Source organism: Ambystoma mexicanum, chromosome 1p (genome assembly GCF_040938575.1).
Source record: "Ambystoma mexicanum isolate Mex_15411 chromosome 1p, UKY_AmexF1_1, whole genome shotgun sequence".
In the NCBI taxonomy this organism is placed as follows: Eukaryota; Metazoa; Chordata; class Amphibia; order Caudata; family Ambystomatidae; genus Ambystoma; species Ambystoma mexicanum.
The window spans coordinates 1,075,853,301-1,075,875,483 of NC_090921.1; the positions used below are offsets into that span (position 1 = coordinate 1,075,853,301).

General features: G+C 44.2%; 1 protein-coding gene across 5 annotated transcripts in view; it reads right to left on the reverse strand.

The window, feature by feature from the left end:
* The window catches only part of LOC138448032 (death-associated protein kinase 2-like), a 709,206-nt gene that overhangs the window by 70,623 nt on the left and 616,400 nt on the right, over positions 1-22,183 (reverse strand). For all 5 annotated transcript variants that reach the window (XM_069604570.1, XM_069604575.1, XM_069604578.1 and 2 more), the window contains one exon: positions 8,424-8,562. In XM_069604570.1, coding sequence (XP_069460671.1) covers positions 8,424-8,562 — 139 coding nt within the window. The remainder of the gene's footprint in view (positions 1-8,423; positions 8,563-22,183) is intronic.

The following is a 22,183-nucleotide window of genomic DNA, read 5'->3' on the forward strand; positions in this document are numbered from 1 at the left end:
AATGGGCGCAGACTCAAGAACCTGTTAAAAGGAGATCTCGCAAACACAAGACACAAACAAGCATGGTCTTACAACCGCTTGACCTCAAGAACAGAGCTTTCAACAGAGAGGCGTGTGTTATGCCTCACAGGTGAATGCTAGCTCATCAGGCAACATGCTATGTGAACACTGGTAATGTGCGCCTTAGTCACATGCAGGAGCTACACAGAAGTCACAGAGCTCTTGCCCATACGCAAGGCAAATTGACAGTTCACGATTCATAGAATTGTAAAGTGCTTTTTGCAAAGTATTATTAAGTGTTGGCACCACTGCAGTCAGTCAGAACAAGAAAGCAGAATTTTAAAATGTTCAGTTTTGGTGCACATGTTTTCACAAATGCAAATTTACTTGTGAAATGAGTACACTGTAACAGGTGATACATCTGCCTTTTTAAATCCTGCACTCCGTGACATTTGTACCATTTAATTAGTGTTCTATAAAGCGCCCTCCATAATGAGTGTCCCAGGAGGGAAAAGAGAGAGGGGCAGTGTCTGAACCTTAGCAGCCTTGAAACATTCAGAAACAGCGAAGTGTCGAGGATGGGGAGGCAGGTGAGAGGTACAGCAAGACTTGACGTGACAAACACCGTGTAGGAATGCAGATGGCATTTCAGAAAGAAGATGACCCAAGTGCAAACAGAACAGAATCAGGAACCCTTGAGGAGTGGAGGGGGTGCAGTGGGCATGGGACTTTAGTTGCAAGGGCATCGGGGTCGAAGGTTGGAGTTTCAGGAGAGAAAATAGATTGAAAACGTAGGTGGTTGTCTGCCACTCGTAAGTCAGCAGGGGGTTTGTTCCGTAAGGCAGTGCCTACTGCACTTAGTAGTTGACCTCCAAACTTCTTTTTCCTGCATCAGGCAGGCATGCGGGGGGAGGAAGAAGCAGACCCTTGCAGTCTGAGAAGTTCCAGTGAATTGTGCAGAACGGTTTGGACATCACCCTCTTGTCCAAGGATAGCCATGAACACCATGAAATGAAATATACATATGTTCAAACGCAATAGGACTCCTTTTTAGGAAGAATTATTCTCAGGTTTGTAAACGCACATAAGAATGGATGGCCTGTACTATGTAAATGCCAGCATATTGTTTACCAGTGCAATATTTAAACTGACATGTCAGCAAGCTCATGGTTATGTAGTGTAGATGTACAACTGGTAGATATTACTCTTAAAGTGCAGCTTTCCTTCCATGCAAGCTATGGATGTAAAACTTGCAGAACAATTTCTTCCTCTCACTTTCCCTTTTTTACCATTTGATGAAGAAAGTGTTTGTTACTTCAAAAGCTTTTGCATTATTCCATTGAAAGATAATAGTTTGTTAGTCCAATAAAAGGTATTAAAACTCAAACTTTTAAAAGCCGGCAAACATTTGATTGCAATCTTTAGTAATACATTTAGTGACCAATAGATGGCAGTATAACGCCAGAAATGTAAATGAATACACAAATGATTCATGGATTACTTGCGTCAAAAAAACGGGATTTGTGCGCCATTCTGCCCACAAAACCCTGTTTAACAAATGTAGATTTGCGGGCAGAATGGCACACAAATCCCGTTGTTTTCGACTCAAATAATCCATGAATCAAGGGGTTAATGATATGGTGACTACAAGAAAAATAAAAACCACTAATGTCTATTCAAAAGATCCATAACACATGCTTGTCAACCACACAAAACACACATTTTAACTTCATCTTCAATGTGTTTCATTTCAGAAAGAATATTAATCACTATATTGACTACTGGCCTAATACTCCATAGTCCCCTGTCCTCATACGTATGGGTTATTTCATCCTAGAGTCAGGACTGGAGCAATGTGTGGAGCAGCATTTTACAAAAAGAAAGCAGGAGTAAGGCTTAGAAGTGCATGCAGCGCGCCCCGCACAGGATCCTCCCCACGGCATGCGTAGGCGCCAACCACCAGTAAATGAGCAGGGTAAGCATGGTACCATGCTTCTGCCCAGGAACAGAAGGTGGCAGGGCTTGTAGAGAAAAGGGGACTATGGACTAGGATTACATTAGTTACTATGGTGAGTAACATTCCCTTGCTCCTGCGTCCCGCCGTCTTTCCACTATACCTATGGGAGATTTCATAGCAACTGGGACGATGTCATGCAACATTCCAATGACAGGAGTAATGATTACAAAACAAGTGCAGGTTTGCCTTTGTTGAAGCTTCACAGAGGTCCTCCAGTGGAACATCCCTCCTAAATGCCATTGAGGCAGCTATGGCTCTGCTCAGATCTACATTGAGACCCTCTGGGGGTTGCAGCGTGCTCAATGTGTAGCACTTCAGAATGCAGTCCACCACCTACCTTTTGACCCGAGTTGACCCCAACCACAGGAACATTTTTAAAAGTCTTCTGTATTCCTCAACACTTTGGTCCGTCCCATGTACAAACGGAGGGCATTTGCCGCACCCCGGCTTGTAGCAACTGTTTTGGGATACAATGATGAATTTGGGAAGAATACGGACAGGTTGAGCTCTTGGTTAATGTGAAAGTTAGACAAAGTCTTTGGCATAAAAGCAAGATGTGAGGATTTTTGTAAAAACCTTGGAAGTCACTGTTTCTCCTCACTGATGTAACCCCTATCAGAAAGGCAGTCTTCCATGAGACATGGAATTGCTCAGAAATAATACATGATATCATTAATGTATTGTCCATTCCAGTTGAGAGCCCAGAGAAAACGATTGCCAATCTACAAATCTCTGATCATGATGGCATGCCAGTGGATCTTTGCTAGATTCCTTCTCTTTCTGGGACATACACGGAGTAGCATTAACTCATTCTATCTGGGCAGACTTGCTCACAAGAATAATAGTGCTCCTTGGCGATTTTAGCATCCACCTTAAGAATAGATGTCTTTCTTTGAGCCTTGTCTGAATTTTGGGATGCCTTCAATTGTACCAATCCCCAAAAGAGGAGGCACATCAACATTTGGCCACTCACTAGACAATGCTGCTATTAGAGGGTTACTCATTCTCCATAATCTGCCTATACCTCTCACTTACCATATCCTTAAAAATGTTCCTTCCATCCTGCTGTCTGCCAACCCAGGCTGATCTGGCACTCATCAGATCTTCTCTCCCCTCTGTATGAACACCCCCCACCCCCCAACTTCTTGATGGTACTCAACAGCCTAATGGAACGATCTATGGTTTTGTGACACAGTGAAGAAATTAAAGAGCTAAGCCAGAGCCCTAGACACGAAGTGGTGAAAACATTAGCCCGATTGCCTTGGCTGAATATTATCAAGCTATATACCAGGCAAAAGAACCTATTTACTCCACTAGAGTCAAAGAAAATGCAAATAGAGCTCTGGTTAAAGTAATAGAGGCTCTTTCATCTCCATTAGCTACTTCTAGATCCTTGATTTTTAAAAATGTGTATTAAAATGTTGTCCGGTTTCATAAAAATCACAGTGGTATCAACAATTTTCCATTTCTCACAAACCAGTATTAATTTTTCCTTAGAACATGGATAAACTGATACAAATTGATGAACATTTCTCTGGTTTTCCCTTCACAGAAAAATGCATCACCAGACCTATCAAAATTGTGAAATGACATCTCTGACCCATTATATCCTTAATTCATTCTAACAATGCAAAACAATGTAAAAATATATATTGCTAATTTTCAACAGATCTGTCACATAAATGTCAATCTTTCTTCCAAGGGCAGTCCATGCCAGCTTCTTCTCTGGACCAAAATGATGATAAATGTACCGTAATTTTAAAAAGAAAGAGCACCTGCTTTATTAGGTAATTCTGAGTTATAGATGTTGTACCAAACCCATTTGCCCACAGGTACAAGGAATCCCCCCTGAGCCCAGTCAATCCATCTAATTAATCGGCCTGTTGCTAATCTTCTCTTGGCAGCCAAACCCCTGGAGTCCTTAGCCACCAGCCAGATGTAAGACTTTTTACTCACCAACAAACATCTACAGGACTATGAAATCTGGATTTCATCCTGGACACAGGACTGAGTCCGCTCTCAAATCCATCTGCGACTACGCTCTTGAAGCAGTCGATAAGGGACACTGTTGCATGGTCTCTTTGCTTGATCGCCCCTCGATCTTAGATTCAGTGGACCATAGAACTGTGATGGAGAGATTATTGGCATGCTTTACCCCAGGGGCCATTAATTGGCCAGATTCCTTTCTGTTTGGAAGAATCTAGGGGGTTATCCTTGTTCATGCTGTTTAGCAGTTTCTGATGTCCCATTCGGAATACCTCAATAATCATATGTGTCACCCTTACCTTTTAATCTGTACAGCAATCCCTGTTTTAACATCATGCAGGCATACAAAATGGGATATCATTCATATGCTGATGGCACGCGATTCATTATAAAACTTTAACACTCATCACTTGAGCTTGACCATTCCTGCCTTTCTTCCGCAGCAAGATTGGATGCGCGAAAATTGCCTACAGACAGAGTTGAAAACAAAAGTTAAAATTCTCACCACTGGCTCCAGAGAATCATTAAACATCTCATCCCAGAGATTGTGCTAAAGAATATTCCGATTCCAAGATGTCCTTTCTTCCCCATATGGTTCAAATTTGGATAACCTGCTTCTCCCCAAAGAAAGTCTCCCCATGGAGCATCAAGCTGCAGTGATTTAACTCCCAGCTGGAAACTGTAATGCCCTATTTTCAGGACTCCCAAAGCCTTCTATCAACAAGCTACAGGCCATTCAAAATGCAGCTGTGATACTTGCACTGCGACTAGGAAATCTGAACACATCTAAGCCCGGAGGAGACTGCTGCACTGGCTTGGTGTAAAAAATGCATCATATTGAAGACATTGGGGCAGATTCTCAAAAATAAAAGAAAGTGTGCAAATCTGAGAGGTGCCACAAATGCACCTGAAAAAGATGTTCCACGTTCACAGAAGCGTGTATCTCAGAGATGTGCTAGTTTATAAAAGGAGTGCAAAATATGCACAAAGTGGGAAGAAAGCATGCAAATACACCAAACAAGCATGCAAAGGGGGAGGGACCACAGACGGTGAGAAAAGATGCACCAGAATCCTGATTCACAAAACCAAACCACTGAATTTGCTCCAAAAAATCCCCTTCAACATTTGCTCCATTGAAAAGTGGAGCAAGTGGCGCAGCAAAGAGTGCAAGCAACCTATCTAACCAAAAACGCACGCAGTGCACCCCAATCACAACCAGTAACCCAGAATAAAAGCGCAGCCTACTGAGACAAGCACATAGTCCAAAAATGGCCAATCCAGCAGGCATCAAGCTGCTGCCCCCATTGATGAGGAGAGAAATGATATATGGGAGGATCACCGTATTTCAACTGGCTGATGGAGGTCACCCAGAGTTACCGCTTCCCAGCCCATATCACAGTGGAGATGGTGAGTCAGTGAGAGGGGGCCCTTACCACACCCCTGGCAGCCCATGCCACACCACAACTAGTCAATGTAACGTTAGCCCTGTATTTCTTTTCAAAAGGCTCTTTTGACAGGTCACTAGTGGCGTCACGGTGGTGATATCATAATCCTCACAGTCATTGGCCCTATGCAAGGTCTTCCACAAAATCCTCGTATCTGCCAGGATATGTATGAGTTTGCCTCATTATCCATGTACCAGAGCAGGATTAGTGAGCGCATTTTACAACTTACTTGGGTACTGTGCATTTGTGTTGCCATTGACTGCACCTAGGTGGCCCTCATACTGCTGCAGTCATGGAACACTTGTACAGGAATGAGAGGCAATTAGGAAGAAGAACACTTTCCATGTGGCTGCCTAGCAATCACGCTGCCAGTTTCTACACAATTATATGAATTAAATGCATAATCCTACTCCACATCAACACAACCATAGATATCACTCTACATTATTAATGAATGACATGGCAAATCTACCGCCAGAACTACGACCTGAGACACTGCAACACACTTACTCCCATGGGACGTGATTCACTTTAAGAATAAATTCACCACAAAGGCAAAGTAAAAAAAATATGCACCATCTTCTCAGACTTATTACGCAGATAAGACAAAAAAAAGAGAATGAGCACAGAACACAGTGTCTGAAATACTTTGCTTGTGTTTTCAGGGTGGATGCACTCGCTTTTCGGACATCAGATGTGATGCTCATGTCAGCATCTGCGCATACAAACGTCAGCACCTGGCAGATGTGCCATTACATTCCTACTTATCTTCACATCTTTTGTGCCACAATTTGCACACTGGGCACCATTTGGTGTTTTCTTTGTGAATTTGCCATCTCATTGGCTGTATCCGTCTGAAAAACCTTTGCATGCATGCATTTCCTTATGCAAACTCAAATAACGTATTCCACTCCAGAAGAAGGCAGGGAAGTAATGACACAGCCATCAACCAAAACTTGAGTCAATTCTTCAAAGTCAACTTTTACTGTTTCTGTGGTTAGATATCCCAACAGACAAAATGTTTTTTGTAGATCTAGTTTACATGGTTGAAATTAAAGTGAAAGACATTGATTGCACTTTCACTGATATATCAATGTGTATTGTCTGGCAGAGGAACACTTGTTAACATTGGATTGTGTTAATGTTGTTTTGAATTATTGTGTTATTTGTTGGTCATAGTTTAGGAATGTTGTACACTTCATTTGTTCATATCTGTAGTTCTTGTCAACTTTGTATTACGATTCGTATTAAAAATATTTTTACAGCATTTTCTAGTAGCTTATATGTCATATGTCTGATTAGAATTGTTTTGTTGCATTGTCCCTAAAGAATGTTTTTTGTATTTGAAAGCAGCCCATAAACATTTTGTTTTTTTTTACATGTTTTGGGGGAGTTCTTATAGGGAAATATACATTGTTTTAAAAAAAATAAAGTAACATCAAAATATAATATTACTAACACACACTGTTTGCATGATTGCTTCGGTTGTTAAAATGATTTCCGCTTTCTGCTTATCTTTAGTAAATGCATTGTGTGTTTGTGTTCTACCATTTGTTGAGCGGTTTGGGCATGCGCGGACACGTCCCCCTGCCACTGGTGGTGGTGGCAGTGGTTGTCCTTGCGGTGCATAAGGGAAGATCTGCTATGGTCTATAGGCAGCGCACCTATTTGATGTATGGAATACGTATAATTATTTAAAAGAAACTTGTTTCTGAAACTTTTGGAAGTCAAACATTTATGTTTTTAAATTAAATAAGGAATTTTCAGACAGATCCAATTTCCCATTCTCATAATTCATGCACATTAATCTTGTCAAATAAACCAATTAAGGCATGTCCCACTCTCCCAGCTCAGTTCGACCAAAAATTACGGATTACCCAGTAGGCTTTTGGGGGCTACCAAGATTTAGGGAATTATAGCTGCTCGCTTATAAACCTCTTAGTTTTGTATTCCAGTCAGCACAGTCTGAAGCTTCCTCACACTCTCCTTCATTAGGTACTCAGACTGTGTGAACTGTATTGTCGGATCATCAACAATGCAAAACAACAATAAATGGTCACGCTTGTTGCAGAAAAGGGTGTACAAATGTAGCAGCTTGGCACCTATAAAGAGAATGTAAAAGGGTTTACTTTGACTGGCAGAACGCACAACAGACTTACTTGTTCAGTGGAAGTGAAAGTCAAAAGTATATAAACTAACAGAAGAGGACACCGTTCCATTGAAGCAAGAGCTAAAATATGTGTACATTTGTTTTTCGTATGTGACCATAGTTCATTTCAAAACATGACAAAGTGCAAGAAAATGGACCATCAAAGCCTTGGTGCCCAGAAGCTGCCGCGGGTCTTAAGCAAGACCCGTTGGGCAGAGTAACTCGGCGAATTGGTGAGCGGGAGCACCAACACTCCAGCCGATGAGCTTGAGAGTGCAAGTGCACGCCAATGAATCGAAGGGAGGCTGGTTCATTTTGCACCCTGGTGTGCCTGTACGGAAATGCACCAAAATGTCACCCTCAAAATTCCGAATCCCAAAATTCCGACTTTTTTTCCGACCTCCCTCCCCCCCTTACACCGCATATATATTTGGGGGGTGTGTGGGATATAATAGTAATATGGGGAGGATGTGGGGGGTCTCCCCTGCATATGTATGTGGTGTAAAGGGGGTTGGAGGAAGAAATTCGCCATTTTCGGCCGTCGGAATTCTGGGGGTCGCTGTAATCCCATAGATCCTGCCTGTACTGCGATTGCTGCAGCAATCCAAGGTCATTGGTGAGGAATCGCCTGCTTGTTTGACTGCAGGTTATGAGCCTAGGAGGCTGGGATAGCTTGTGATCCTACGAACATCAGTTCACCTTAGTGTGCCTCAACTGCCTTATATCCTTAAATTGGGGGGTGCTTATAAATTAGGCGAATTACTGGCCTTTTACACTAAAAACAACACTGGACTGTTTCATCTATTCACATTTGTCAGAAGCTCACCTTGAGGTCCAAGTGGGCGATGTGCCGCGCGTGCATGTAGGCAACTCCATCCAAGATCTGCTCGATGAACATAATGGCCTCCACCTCAGACATGGCTTCCTTCTCAGCAATGAAGTCGAAGAATTCCCCACCTCGAATCCTGTCAAGAGATCACATGGAGAGGATTAAGGTCTAAACATGGGGGATTCCCAGTCAAGACAGGATTTAATGTCATACAAGTTAAATGTGCTTGATAGGAACCTCACAGATTATCCCTTTAGGGAATGAGGCGCAATGATCTTCCTTGCATAGAAATCCAGTGCACAGCGGGTGTGAGGCGGCGCAAAAGAGTGGGTGTAGCCTGGACTACCAATGCACTGCACAACAATAGGTCACATCAGTCGGGGATCGAGACATTCCCTTTAATGACACCAAAGATCAGTCATTTTAAGTCACTCCCTCTAGTCATACGCGCTCTGTAGAAACATCAACGGATGCTTCTCGGAGCTACAGTGCACAGAAGGACCGGCGGCAGCCCGTTGGATTTAAATCTATACATATGTGAAGCGAGACTCTTGAATCTGGAATCTCCACAGGAATACTTGTGCAACTAAATCCCACCTTATGGTCATGATCTTGCGAGAGCTTGCTCTCCTAGTGTAGAAACCCATGTAGTTTCGCTCACAACACTGTACCGCCTTTTCTTAAAATACTAAGGCAGTAACAACTCATTCCCGCATTTCCACCAACCCCACTACCATCACACCAACTCCTCCCTCCACACACTTTACCTCTAAACAGATGAGTGCACCCCCTATGACCTCCATACCACAGATCCGAGACATAGGATATAATATGGGAAAAATGACCTTAAATGCTGCGAAGAATTCAGAGGCATTTACGGAATGTCTTTGCTGTTTTAAATTGTAATCCTAAAGCACGACAGAACCATTATTCATTTGTGTGGTACATTTTGAAGTCAATTTTAAATGCACTGGGAAAATGGGAACCAACAGGCCAGTACAGGACCTAGCCATGTGCTTCTGACCACTAGGGCAAATCTTCTGTCTGTTTTGAGGTTCAGATCAGTAAGTTACATATGCAGGGAAACAATCAGGAACAGTGCAATCCTTAAGGGGAAACATATGTTATGTTATAGGACATTTACCACTCGAATGATCTCCGAGGATCTGGGATTGTCTGGAGGTCAGCAACGCGTGCCTTGGCCCAGGGTATCCAGACCTTAGACTTCAGTGGTTCCATGGATTCAGTGAGGGATGATGTATGAGGAAGGCATGCCTTGCCATAGCTTGCCTACATGCAGCTGAATAGAATGGGCCATGGATCAGCATTGCAGAACGCAGGTATAGGCCAACATGTTTTGGATCAAACAGGCTGTGTATGTGCTAAATAGGAACTGGGAAGATAATATATGATATGGTATGGTATGGAAAACAGCTGTACTACTTTTCAGAACAATAATCTGATCTGTAAAAAAAAAAGGAAACCTATGCAAGTGTTATGGCATGTTGTAGGGACTTGAACCATTTTGCATGTCAAACCTCTTCAAATAATGTACCCCAAGGCAATTAGAAACACTAATACTAAGCGGAAATCTATAAACATTTAATTTGTGTCTTAATTAAAACGACCCTTACGTTCTTGGTTTAGTACAATACATTTTCCAGTTCAGACCTTGGTCTAACAAAGTGGCAGACTAGCTGCGGAAACACCAAACCGGCGGTAATCACATGAGATCTGCGGCACAGTGGGTAAGAGGGGGGGAGATCAGAGAAGAAGGTGGAGTCTTAAATGAGCCACAGTAGCAGAGACATGATCAACTAGAGAGAGGGCAACATCCCGACAGGTGGACCTTTGGGGGAACGAAGGGCAAAGCCTCAGGTAGAGGATGTCCGTGGCAAACGGCAAGACCACCAGGAACCCATGAATTGCCAATTGCTGTGAGGAAGAGGCAGAGATGGCAAGAAGCCATTAGAGCGAGTGCCAGTCCATGAGAATGGCAGAGAATGACGCATAAACCCCGTGCCTTTATCTGTGTTGAGACTGAGCTAAGGAGAAGGTCTAGGAGCAATGTATGTGGATCCAGAGGCGAGGGAGACAGTCAGCACAGAGGTCTGGCAGTGATAGTGGTGTCACTGGTGCCAAAGTAAACCACACCATGGAGGCAGAGACAGCCAACACAAACGATCCAGAAAAGTTCTGCTGAAGGCCATGGACGGCAACATGGAGAAGAACACCAGAAGATGGAGGCCTATTCAGCCATTCAGAAGCTGAAAGAATTGAAATGCTGTACTCTGATAGACCATACAATCCAAGTGTTTCACAGAATATAGACAAGGAAACCAATTGTTGGGTTAAATTATGGAAGGCAAAATACAATCCTAAACTTTACCCAAAGCTATAGAAAGAAACCATTGAAATACTGCCTTTTAGAATACTGAGTGCAAGCCAAAAGTGTGACAGTGAAAAAGCTAGTGTCACACACTAAATGAAAAACAGTTTGCTGATACAAAAGGTGAAAAGAAAATGTAAGACAGTAAACCAATCCCTAGACACTTTTTTAATTTGCTTAATTTGCTTTAACATATATTGTATTCCTTTAAAAAAAAATTGATATCCATCCATAATGGAAAAACTTTTGCCCTTCCATATACCTACCGAGAGCATAAAAGACATGGATTCAAGTTATAGTTCAATCTGATCAGACATTTCTAAAAGATAGGAAGCAGAAATTAATCTTTCCTGTTGGAGAATATCCATATTACTACTCTTGAAGAAATGCCAACGAACTTGAGGACATGGTGTTTATAATCAATGGAAGCACCGACAGACCAGACCCCCTTCTCCAAATAAGGCAAAATGTGGCTCACAGATCATCTTCAAAGGCCAACTGAGAGACAAGCAGCCTCTGTTGTGGAATGAAGATGCTACAGGCAGGCAAGACCCAGCAAAGCAAAGAGGAAACCCACAATTCACATGGTTGAAAGCAGTGCTTCTTGAGCGTTTTAAATCCAGCTAAAATGATCAACCCCAGCAATACTGTAAAAGTAGAAAGCTAGGGAAAAACATGATAAAATGTGCTTATATGAATAAAATCCTTGCAAAATGACAGTTTAGCCTCATTATATGTCCCTTTCTCAGTTTGCTGACTATCCAATATGAATCCAATGCACAATGAAAAGCCGACAGTGGAACAGATTGTAAACAGGGCTAATTCCTTCAGAAATGTCCTCAGTGATCAGAAACGCTACACCCTGTAGCCAATAAAGGCGACTATCCTGCTACGGCTCCCAGTTAAAGTCAATCTTTAATTATTCATTAAACAAAGCCATGAAGGCGCAATTGATTGGATATCTAAAAAAAAAAAATCCTACTTTAGACTCAAAGAGAATGTCATGTAGAGAGCCACATTAAATTCCCCTTCCCCAGCAAGTCACTGAAAATAAATAGAAGGTATGCATCTGTCCTAGCGCAAAATGCAAGTGCTACTACATCTCAAATCTTTTGGGAAACTTCTAAAGATCTGTCTCTTTGCCTAGACATTTCCTGAAGTCTGTAAACCTAGACACTGTCGCACAATAAAGAATATGATGGAATACAATTGGCATACTGAAGCATGCATACGAATTATAAGAAGCACATCGCTTTAGATAAAGTGGTATAACAAACAACTTCCAACAATCATTACATTATGCAAATATTATGCAAAGACGGGACGGTTCATGCAAAACCTAGGCCTCAAAAATATTGTGACATGGACAGGTTCCTAACCCTGTCAGGGGGGTACAGGGACCCCTCCTGATCTGGGGCAGGATGCTCGATAGGGTTTCCACTGAAGCCTCAGAGGTGGGGTGATGGTGTCGTGAGGGCCCCAGTGCCCGTCTCCCTTGCATGCGTCATGCTTCTTGAAATGGGTACCAGTGTCAATCACCCAATGCCTGGCGAACCCTACTCTGCCTAGAATGCTTTGTGTTTTATTTTATAGGATGACAATTCTCTGAAGGCCTGACAGCACATGAATGTCACTGATACTCCAGAATGGAGCCACGAGCTTTGTGGGTGATCCCAGAACAGAAGCACTGGTAAAACAGCACATCCAAACAACGAAAGGTACTCTCCACAACTCCATTATAACAGCCCAGCAACCGAGTCCCGCACCGCAGAGACCGATTCAACTGCAACACACACGAATAGGGGGTGGTGTTAGATCAGGCTTTAAAACTGCCAGGTGCCGTCACCCAAGTCCCGGGGATGGGTAAACCCAGATTTCCCCAAAGAGTCCGATGAGCAGGAAAACCAATGGTAGGACAAGGACAGGGATATAAAACCCCCAGCGAAAGCCAGAATGGATGAGGAGGGTTTGGGTGAGGTCAGGTGGAGTGGAGACTGACTGAGAGACTAGGTGGAGGAAGAACCGTGGAGCATAGCGTCGTAGAGATTATGCTGGAGCTTGTTGCAGGTGGAGTGTTAGTAAGAGAGTGACACCTGGTGCACAGAGGGAGGCTGTGAATGAGTGAGTGTTTGGTAGAAAATGTAAGAGGGGACTGATACAGAGTAGAAGGTTGATTGATTAAGAACAAGAGGAGTGACAGAGTAAAAGTAGTGTAGGAAAATAGAATGTTGACTAGGGAGAGAGAGAGAGAGAGAGAGAGAGAGAGAGAGAGAGAGAGAGAGAGAGAGAGAGAGAGAGAGAGAGAGAGAGAGAGAGAGAGAGAGAGAGAGAGAGAGAGAGAGAGAGAGAGAGAGAGAGAGAGAGAGAGAGAGAGAGAGAGAGAGAGAGAGAGAGAGAGAGAGAGAGAGAGAGAGAGAGAGAGAGAGAGAGAGAGAGAGAGAGAGAGAGAGAGAGAGAGAGAGAGAGAGAGAGAGAGAGAGAGAGAGAGAGAGAGAGTAGATAGAGGCAGAATTGACATCAGGGAGACGAGTGAGTGGACCAGTGTGTCCGACATTGGCACCTTGGAAACATCGTTCTCCGTTAAGAAACCTGGAGAGTGGCAAGTTAGGGCACCCCTAGAAAATCCCTGGAAGGAGCCAGATAGATGAGGCTTTGTCTTGTTAGGCCCTTGCATATAGCTATCCTTACATAGCAGGTGCTACCGATCGCAAGTGGGGAAGCCCTAGGGTTTAGGGATGTCTGGGTTAGGGTGGAGGGAGCCCACTGGTGGTGGAGATAGGAACGCCCACTAGCGTACCCTTGCTACACCCTCACAAGAATAACAACAATACTTTTACCATCTTGAAAATAAAAACCCTTGAACCATCTTTTGAAGTCTGATAGCTACTGAAGCCATCCCGACAATATTTACAGGCTATACCAGGGTGAACCTATCATAACATTCCCAAGGCTGCAGATAAGTTGTAATGGGTTCGATCTTGCCTCCATATTAAAACATGTGAGTAGAGACTGTGGACCGTCAGTGATTGGCGTTTGAAGAGGACGGAGCAGCTCTGGTCAGTTAGGAAAGGGAATTGTAGCTAGGGTAGTGTGGAATTATTAACAGTGTAAGTAAAACGAACATTAAATTGATAACAGGGCCTAGTTAGAGGTAAGGAAATATGTTGGAATTATTTTTTGGGGGGCACATGATATAATGTGTGCAGGCAATACACCATAGCAGTGAAACTAACAGTGCTAGGTGCACACATGATTCTTTGTAGATCTAGGAGAATGCAAAAGCAATGAGAGATTCACTTGCAATGTGTAGGCAGAGGTGATTGTCAAGGCACCATTAGACACACATGCATTAAGTAGGAGATGCATTTTGGATGCACAAGAGAATGCCAAGACAGTGAGAACCTCACATGAATTCTGTAGGCACAGGAGAAGGCAGGTGCATTTTGTAAACTGAGAAGAAAGCCAAAGCAGGGAGAACGCCACCTGCATTTTGTAGGCAGAGGAGAAGGCTAAAGTAATGGGAACTTCATGTGCATTTAGTAGAAGAGGAGAAGACCAAAGCAATTAAAAATACCACATGCAATTTGTAGGCGGTAAAGAGGGCGGAACCAGTGGGCACACCATGTGAAGTTAGCAGGAGGAGCAGACCAAAGTACTTAGAACCCCACATGCACTGCATTTTGTAAGTGTAGGAGAAGACCAAAGCAGCCTTAGGCAGTCTTGTTATGGTAGAGCAGAATTGAATAATAGTATCATGTCTGAATATGCTGTAGAACCCAAACAAAGTAGAGGAAGAGGTGGGGAACAGGGTAAGAATGCATCCAGTGGGTGTTTTTCACCTGTAAAAGCAGCTGCTGCATGTGCTGCAGAGGCCCAGACAGCAGGTGGGGTTGTGTGTGCCAAAATCAGTAGCGTTATAGTTCTCTTCCTCTGAAAAGAACAGGGACAAGTCTTAGGAAAATCTGCAGTACTGGGAAGACATGCAATTTTGTTTGCACAGTTTCTGCACTTGTATCAAGTGACAGATGGTGAAGCACAGGAGCAGGAGGAGAAAGTGGAGACAATCCACAAATAACAGGAGGAGTTTCCTGAAAACTCCCCCTCCCCATTTCCTTGGGAATAGATGATAATGAGAAACATGACCAAGATGTTCTCCCTCCCCTAATTCAATTGAGACGTTGACACCTCTTCTTTTAGGAAACCACACATGGCAAGGGAGACAACTGTATGGAACAAGGGGGTGCAGGCATTGAACTGTGCATGCAACTGTCAATTGCAAGCAGTGTGCATAGGTAGCAAGCTGCAGACCCTCCCTCTGTACCAGCCTTATCCAGAACCAGCATGAAGAAACATGCTAGTGGTAGTACAACTTTACAGTCCATCACATCAATGACTGGGAAACTAGAACCCCCTGCTCTGGCCTGTCTCAATCTTGGAGCGATGAGCCGTTGAGCGTGTGCAGATCTGGTTGGTTTCAATGATTGGGCTTTTTTTTTTTAGACGTTCTGTACACGATATGGGTGTGCAGAATTTGAGAGGCACTTGTGGGTGATTGATAACGTTTTGAATGTGATGTGTTCTTGTACTGGGAGCCAATGTGCGACTTTTCTAGCAGCAGAGGTGTGATCTCGCCTCAGAATGTTAAGGGCAGCACGGAGTGCATTGTTCTGGATGACTTGCATTTTGTGAATATTCTGCATTGAGGTGCGTGCATAAAGAGCATTGCAGTAGTCTAAACTGGAGCCAATGACAGCTCGGGCAAGAGTGATGCAGCCGTCAGGGAATAGGGCATTGTACTGCATTCTCCCGAGATGTCCTTCTTGATCCCCAGAGGGGAAGTCGCTTCCTATGAGATCCTCCAGCTGAATATCAACCCCAGGTGGACTATCGGGTAGCGGCCTCACCTCGCTGGCCTCATGGGAAGGGGCTCCCCTTGGGGAGTAGTGACGACATCTCGGGATTCGTCACATTCATCAAAAGTATTATGCAGGGTCACTGCAGACTAGACAGTTGATGTCTATGTGATGAACACCTCAATTGGGCTGTGATGATGGTCCACTGCCATTCTGACTTGGTAAGTGGTTAGGGTGGCCATATATACATTGTTCAATTCGCTGTGAAAACACTAAGCTAGCCCCAGCAATGTGAACGGTTATTAAGCACTGCTGGGTCTACCGTGTCAGACCACAAGAGAGGCCTCAATGACACACAGCAAAGTATACGTTCAAAAAAGTAAACCTGCAGCTTACCATCAAAGAAGAAACAATGGGCCAGTCACCACTTGGAAGACCAGAAAACAGATTTTTCGAATCTATACGATCACTGCGCTGTCTGTAACTGCACAGGCGAAAATGTTGATGCCAATTACGGCACAGTGCAGTGATCAGAAGGATCACTTTTTCCTGCATGCCTCGCAATACGCCAACCCCCACCCCACTTTCCTGTACTGCAGCGCACTTCTGTGTGCAACGCTGACTGTCCTGTACCAATGCAGAGTCAGTTCCTCCCACTTACGTGGGGTGGTGCTGACGCCGCTGGGTCCATTTTTATATATGATATGATATGGCATGATATGGCATTTATGACATGCCTATACACACGTGCGGCAATGCAGGGGGGAACAGAGGGAAGACAGAGAGAACGATCTTACTAGGCCAGGTGACATTGAGATTGCGCAAGTGCAGGGGGAGGGAGGAAGTGAAAAGTGCGGGGGGAAAGGGGCAGTGCAGTATATTAAAAAATCCCTATCCCTATCCCCTGCTTACTGTAATTGTAAGCGGAGGACGCCCTTGCAACCATGAGGCCCCTTACTGCGACCAAGGAGAGGGGGGCACCCTTGGAACCCCCGCTCCACTAGGGCACAATAATGGGAGTCAGCATTTTCTAAAATGCTGACAGCTCAGGCTCTCAATAGTTTTATCATAAAAGCCTCCTTATGTGCAAAAAATACATCAGATGTGACGTCATACTATGTGGCAAATAATAGAAAACCTATCAATAGAAAACATATCAAGGGTTAGGATTGTGAAGAGGGAAAATCTGACTATACTTTCCGTCCCAAAAGACCCCCACCAATCGGAAGAAGCACCAACAACAATATGGCCACCCGTCATATGAACTCACATCAATTCCCACTGCCCCCACAATGGATAACTACCATGAAAGGTACCCTTTCAGCAGGCCATACAACCCTGCAGTAATACGACCTTTACCCAGAGTGGAAGAAGATACACAGACAGAGCTGGAAACAGCTACATAGACAGACTCGACTAAAGCACCAAGAAGCCATGCCTCAAGTCATTAGAGACATCACGATGACATAGCTACGTCAGATACGAAGCACACGTGTAATCCGCACATTCGGTACACTCACACACCCAACTACATGAAGAACATGTGCGTACAACTCTATTAGTTAGAGGACAGACACATATACATACTGTCTGCACATTTATTATTTTGCCATTAGGCTCATCGCAGCAACGTAGGAACGCAAGAAGCAAGAAGAGCTTGTGCATATGCTTGCAGACGCTTACATGCAAATAACCCCATGAAATGGCACAAGCACTCCAGGGACCTGGCAGCCATGATACACTAACCTATGGAGCTTATGAAAGGCATGTATTAGAAGCCAGACTATGGCTTAGGAAATCTAGCAGGCCATGATCATCTCAGAGAAATCTCAAGCCTCACAAGATGCTATGCAAGCAGAACTACCGCGGCAGGAACGAGGGTACTGCCAAGGCCACAATGTTGCAAGCAACATTCCACACACTGAACCAAGGTGACACCAGCTACATCACAGGATATTGCCTGTAAATACAGATTAATTTGAAGCAATTGAGCTCGCAAGCGTGTTCTCCAAACACGTGACCCAGCCGAGCTGATACTGGGCCAAGACTTGGAGGCTGGGAAGGACCAGCCGTCCCACGACCAGACAGCGGTCTGCAACAAAATCGCTACTCTCCAGCTGCTCTTGTACGATGGGAATGAAATGCTCTCATGGCATTAGTCTTCAACACACCATTGTAAGCGCTGACACATAGGTGCACCTTTCTGATACATAGTATACATGTATTTCAACCAGGTGTCTCGTGGTCTGGGAACAGAGTTTGTCCCAGGCTTGGGGGGCTGCGGCCTGATCAATCAGAACACTTGGGTCTAGAACCACACGTCTTGCTCACTGGCACATTTTCAGAGTAGCAACTTTCGAGGATGATCCAAGCACACCACCTGACACAGCATTGTCCAATAACATCATTCTTCTATAGGTTCCAATACAGGAACAACCACTCAGTGACCTATCCTGAGTGGCAATGTGTGTAAGAAAAGGGCCTAGCGAGTGATGCAAAATGTGACGTCACATGGTATGAAAACTGGCCTGCGAGCCAGAGTTCACTGAGACGTGCATGGACTTTCCTCCATGTATATTATCCCTGTGTGTTTGTTGGCTGTAATAAATGGCTGTAGCACCTTGCTACTTCCGTGGACCTCGAGTTCTTTCGGACAATGGAAGGAGTTAGGGCCTTCCGTGAGCTGGGTGTACGCGGACTCCTAGCATGGCTCTGCCTGTGGGTCCCCCTAACAAGTGGCTAAGGGAAACATCTAAATATATTTTGTATAGGGACTAGGATTGTGATTGGCTGCCCACTGTCAGGTGGACAACGTATGCCTACCTCTAAAACGTGTAATCTTTTACTCTATCAAGTACACAGTTTATCATTGGTCTTCACACTAGAAGGCCCTTCATTATACAGCCCTCTACAATTGGTTGGCATGCTCGAGCCATGTCTGGAACATTCGGTTCACTTAGCAGCACGTAAGCTCACACCCAGGTGCCAGGAGGTGGACTTGACTTTACCTCCCCACCCAATTAGCCCAACATTTCTCATAACCCATGCCTTCTGCCATGAAGATTGTCTTTGAACTTGGCCTTGCAAAGTATTCTTGTCTGTGGGAAAATATGGGAGTGCAGGCTCTCACTATCGTTGTTCTAGGACTCCAAGCACAGCTCTATTTCCATTCTTGACTCACATGACAGGAGACCACAATTTGGTCCATTTTGTAGCATTTAAATGTCTTAAATGAATACAACTTGGCACTCTGGGTGTTCTTCCTTTGCACCTTAACAAGGGATGATTCACCCTTTGCACATTCACTGCTTTCAAGAATAGATAACCGATCATGGCTGCTTCTGCTTTGATACAAGGCCAGATAGCCTCGCCAAGCGCTTCCACGATTTCAGCTTATTCTTGCTGCAACACAATTCTTGGCCTTTCCTCTCCATGGGTCCGAGCTTACAAAATTCATGAAACCGATGTCCAGCTCCTATACAATGGTGCCTTTGCCTGCAGTCTAATCACTATGTATAGCCAGCTTCTATGATGACTTAGTCTACTTGTGTTTCAGCATCTGTACAATTATTGAACAGTTGATTTTCTGCAGCACTTCGTACACATGCAATCTTCTATTCACACATGAACGTTTTCTCAATTCTTAACTTCGTCATTAGTTTCTGTAAGATCCATGCATTCTCTTCAGCCAGTATTCTCAGGGCGTCACACATGTTTCTTGTGACGTCAGTAGTTTCTCTCTTTGCTCCTTTTCATATTCCTTCAGGGAGTTCCTCCCTCAGATTGTGCATTCTCTTCAGCCAGTATTCTCAGGGTGTCATGCATGTTTTTTGTGACGTCACTAGCTTCTCTCTTTGCTCCTTTTCATATTCCTTCAGGGAGTTCCTCCCTCAGATTGACGTCTCTTCGGGAATTCATTCGATGGGGTTTTCTCAGTGGATAACTTCTTTCGAACATCCACTGTGGTATGGCACAACTGTTGGTGTTAAACATGGTACAATCTCAGGGTTCCAAAATATAGGAGGTTGGGGGGCGGATTTCCTGCAGAGTCATGTAACTGCTCCTCTACAATAGTGTTTTATTTTTGTTGTCCACTGCCCAGCTAATACCAACATTAGATGCAGTGGTTCACCTGACTCAATATTTTTGGCTCTAGCAAGCAGAAGAGCTTGAACTCGCCTAGTTTTCCATGCCCCCCATTTTACTACCATTGTTCCCAGTCACCTAAAAGAAGGTAGGGTGGTGCTGGAGGAAGCGCTTCACCATGGCATCTGCTTGTGCCACAGGATCCAACATCCCCCAACTGCCAAATGACACGCAATGCAAGCAGTACATGCCTACACTTCCCATCACTCTGCCTTGTGTATCCTACCCGAATAGCACTACAACCTGAATTCTACCACCCCCAACAGGAGGCTGAGGTGCAACTGGTTGTGACATGGTCCTGCTTGTCTAAGGTGCCAGTAGGTCTGAGGGGTTGGGAAGATGTTTGGGCTGGCCAGAGTAAGGCCAGGATGAGCATGAAAAAACAAACTTTCCAGATTCATGTACGCATCTACACCTAGTATCGATTTACAAAAAATTTTAAAATGTGTTGTTTCTAATGAGCCTCATGGCAGTCTACATAATGTCATGGGACTGGGAATCGGAATCGAAACTGCGCTGCCCAGATCGGTATTGGTTCCAAGACAACCATGTTGCCCCGGAGCTATCCTCCTGGTCGGGCATTTACAATGGTTAAATACAACATGTTTTATTTCTTGATGTGTCTTTATTTTAAAGCTCAACGTCCATAATGCGTATGCATACAATATTGATCAAATACAGGCATGATTCTATGTGCACAATATATTCAGTTTGGTATGTACAAAATACAACACGCGAAACGTGTTCCATGCAATCTTGCAATTTTTTAAGGCTACAAGTTTCTGCAATGAGATCTATCAATCAGACTCGTCTATTCTTCAATATCAATATATGCTCTGGTTCTTTAAATTTACTCAGTTAGTTCAGTGTAATTTAGAACATCAATTGGATGAAGCAGTCTTCTGCCTTTTCTTTTTTGAAGAATGATATTCCTTGGTCAGCAAAGATTGATCTTTTGGTTTCTCGATTGGATTGTATGTGGATTTGATTTTTATTTGTATGGTGCTGTACGCCAAAGCACTGTGCAAAAGTTAAATACTAGAGATCATGCAAACCAAATTGAAAAACACAAGTTAACCAGTAAGCAGGTGGGTTTGAAAGTGTGAACGAAAGACAGGAAAGGGGGACAATGATCGAATGAGGAAAGGGAAGCACGTTCCAGTGTTTCGTGGCCAAGAGGGAGAACAAGCCGAAATGGGAATTGACACAAGGCGGGCGAGGATCAGTAAGAAGAAATAGAGTTTGAGAACAAGGTGGACTTTATGGGATGTAAAAGGAAATAAGAGAGGAAAGATAGGGAGGGGCCCAGGTCATGAAGGCAAAAATAGACAAAGTTAAATAGCAGACGTGAATCTAAGAGAAGCCATTGAAGAGAGGGAAGAGCATGGGCAATAGAATGGCGAAAGGATAAAGAGAAAAGGAGGCATACAGCCAAGTTATCGATTTATGGCATCAAAGATCCCATTTCGTTACTTACGCCTCACGCTTCTGTTGGCCATATTGTTTCCATATTTTAATTGACTTGTTAGCGTAAATAGGAGGGAGCAGGTCTTTCTGGAAGACTCCTCCATGAATGCCCAAAGGATGAGGGCCACTTGCTCGAACGTAATCAGAGGCAAACTGGTGCATTATCTGCCACTTCCTTGTTACTGCCATCACTGCTGGAGAAGGTGACTGCAGTAGGAGGGTCTGTGGCACGCGATGTGAGCTCCCTGTGCACATTATGCAACCGGCCACAGTGCTTGCGTATCCATAAGGTGCCGAAGCCACTCTTCTGTGGATTACACACCCTGCTTATTGGTCTTTTGGCTTAGATTACATGTTTCCTTATCGCCCTCCCTCCTGACGGTCTTACCCTCTGGCAAGCAGAAGTAGTCCCACACGGGTAACCAGATGGGCTGTGACATTGAGAGAGCGGGGGACTTCTGATCTGCCTTCACCTCTGCAAGGAACGCCGAAGCCTCCTTTGCACACTCCAAGCTGGCAGGGGATGGTGCGGTGGCCCCTGGCTCCATCTCCATAGCCACCTGACCTACCACTGGGACCCTCCCGGGTTCTCTTGCCTGGTGCCCTTTGATATCTTGCAGCATCACCACCTCCTGCTCTCCTCTCTGCCAGTCGTCCTCTTGCACCTCTGTGGCTGCCCTCACTGCTGATGCCAGGGCACCACCTTCTCCTCGCCAACTCCAAGTTAAATATGCTCGTTTACCATCCCAAGGTCAGAGTGGCACTGTTTTACACTGTCCAGAATGTTACACTGGCCTTTGGATTGAGGACATTTCTAAAAAATAAATTGATAACAATACCACTGAAGGTAGCTGCTACTTTTTATCTGGAATCCTGGAAGAGAATAACTGGACGAACGTAAA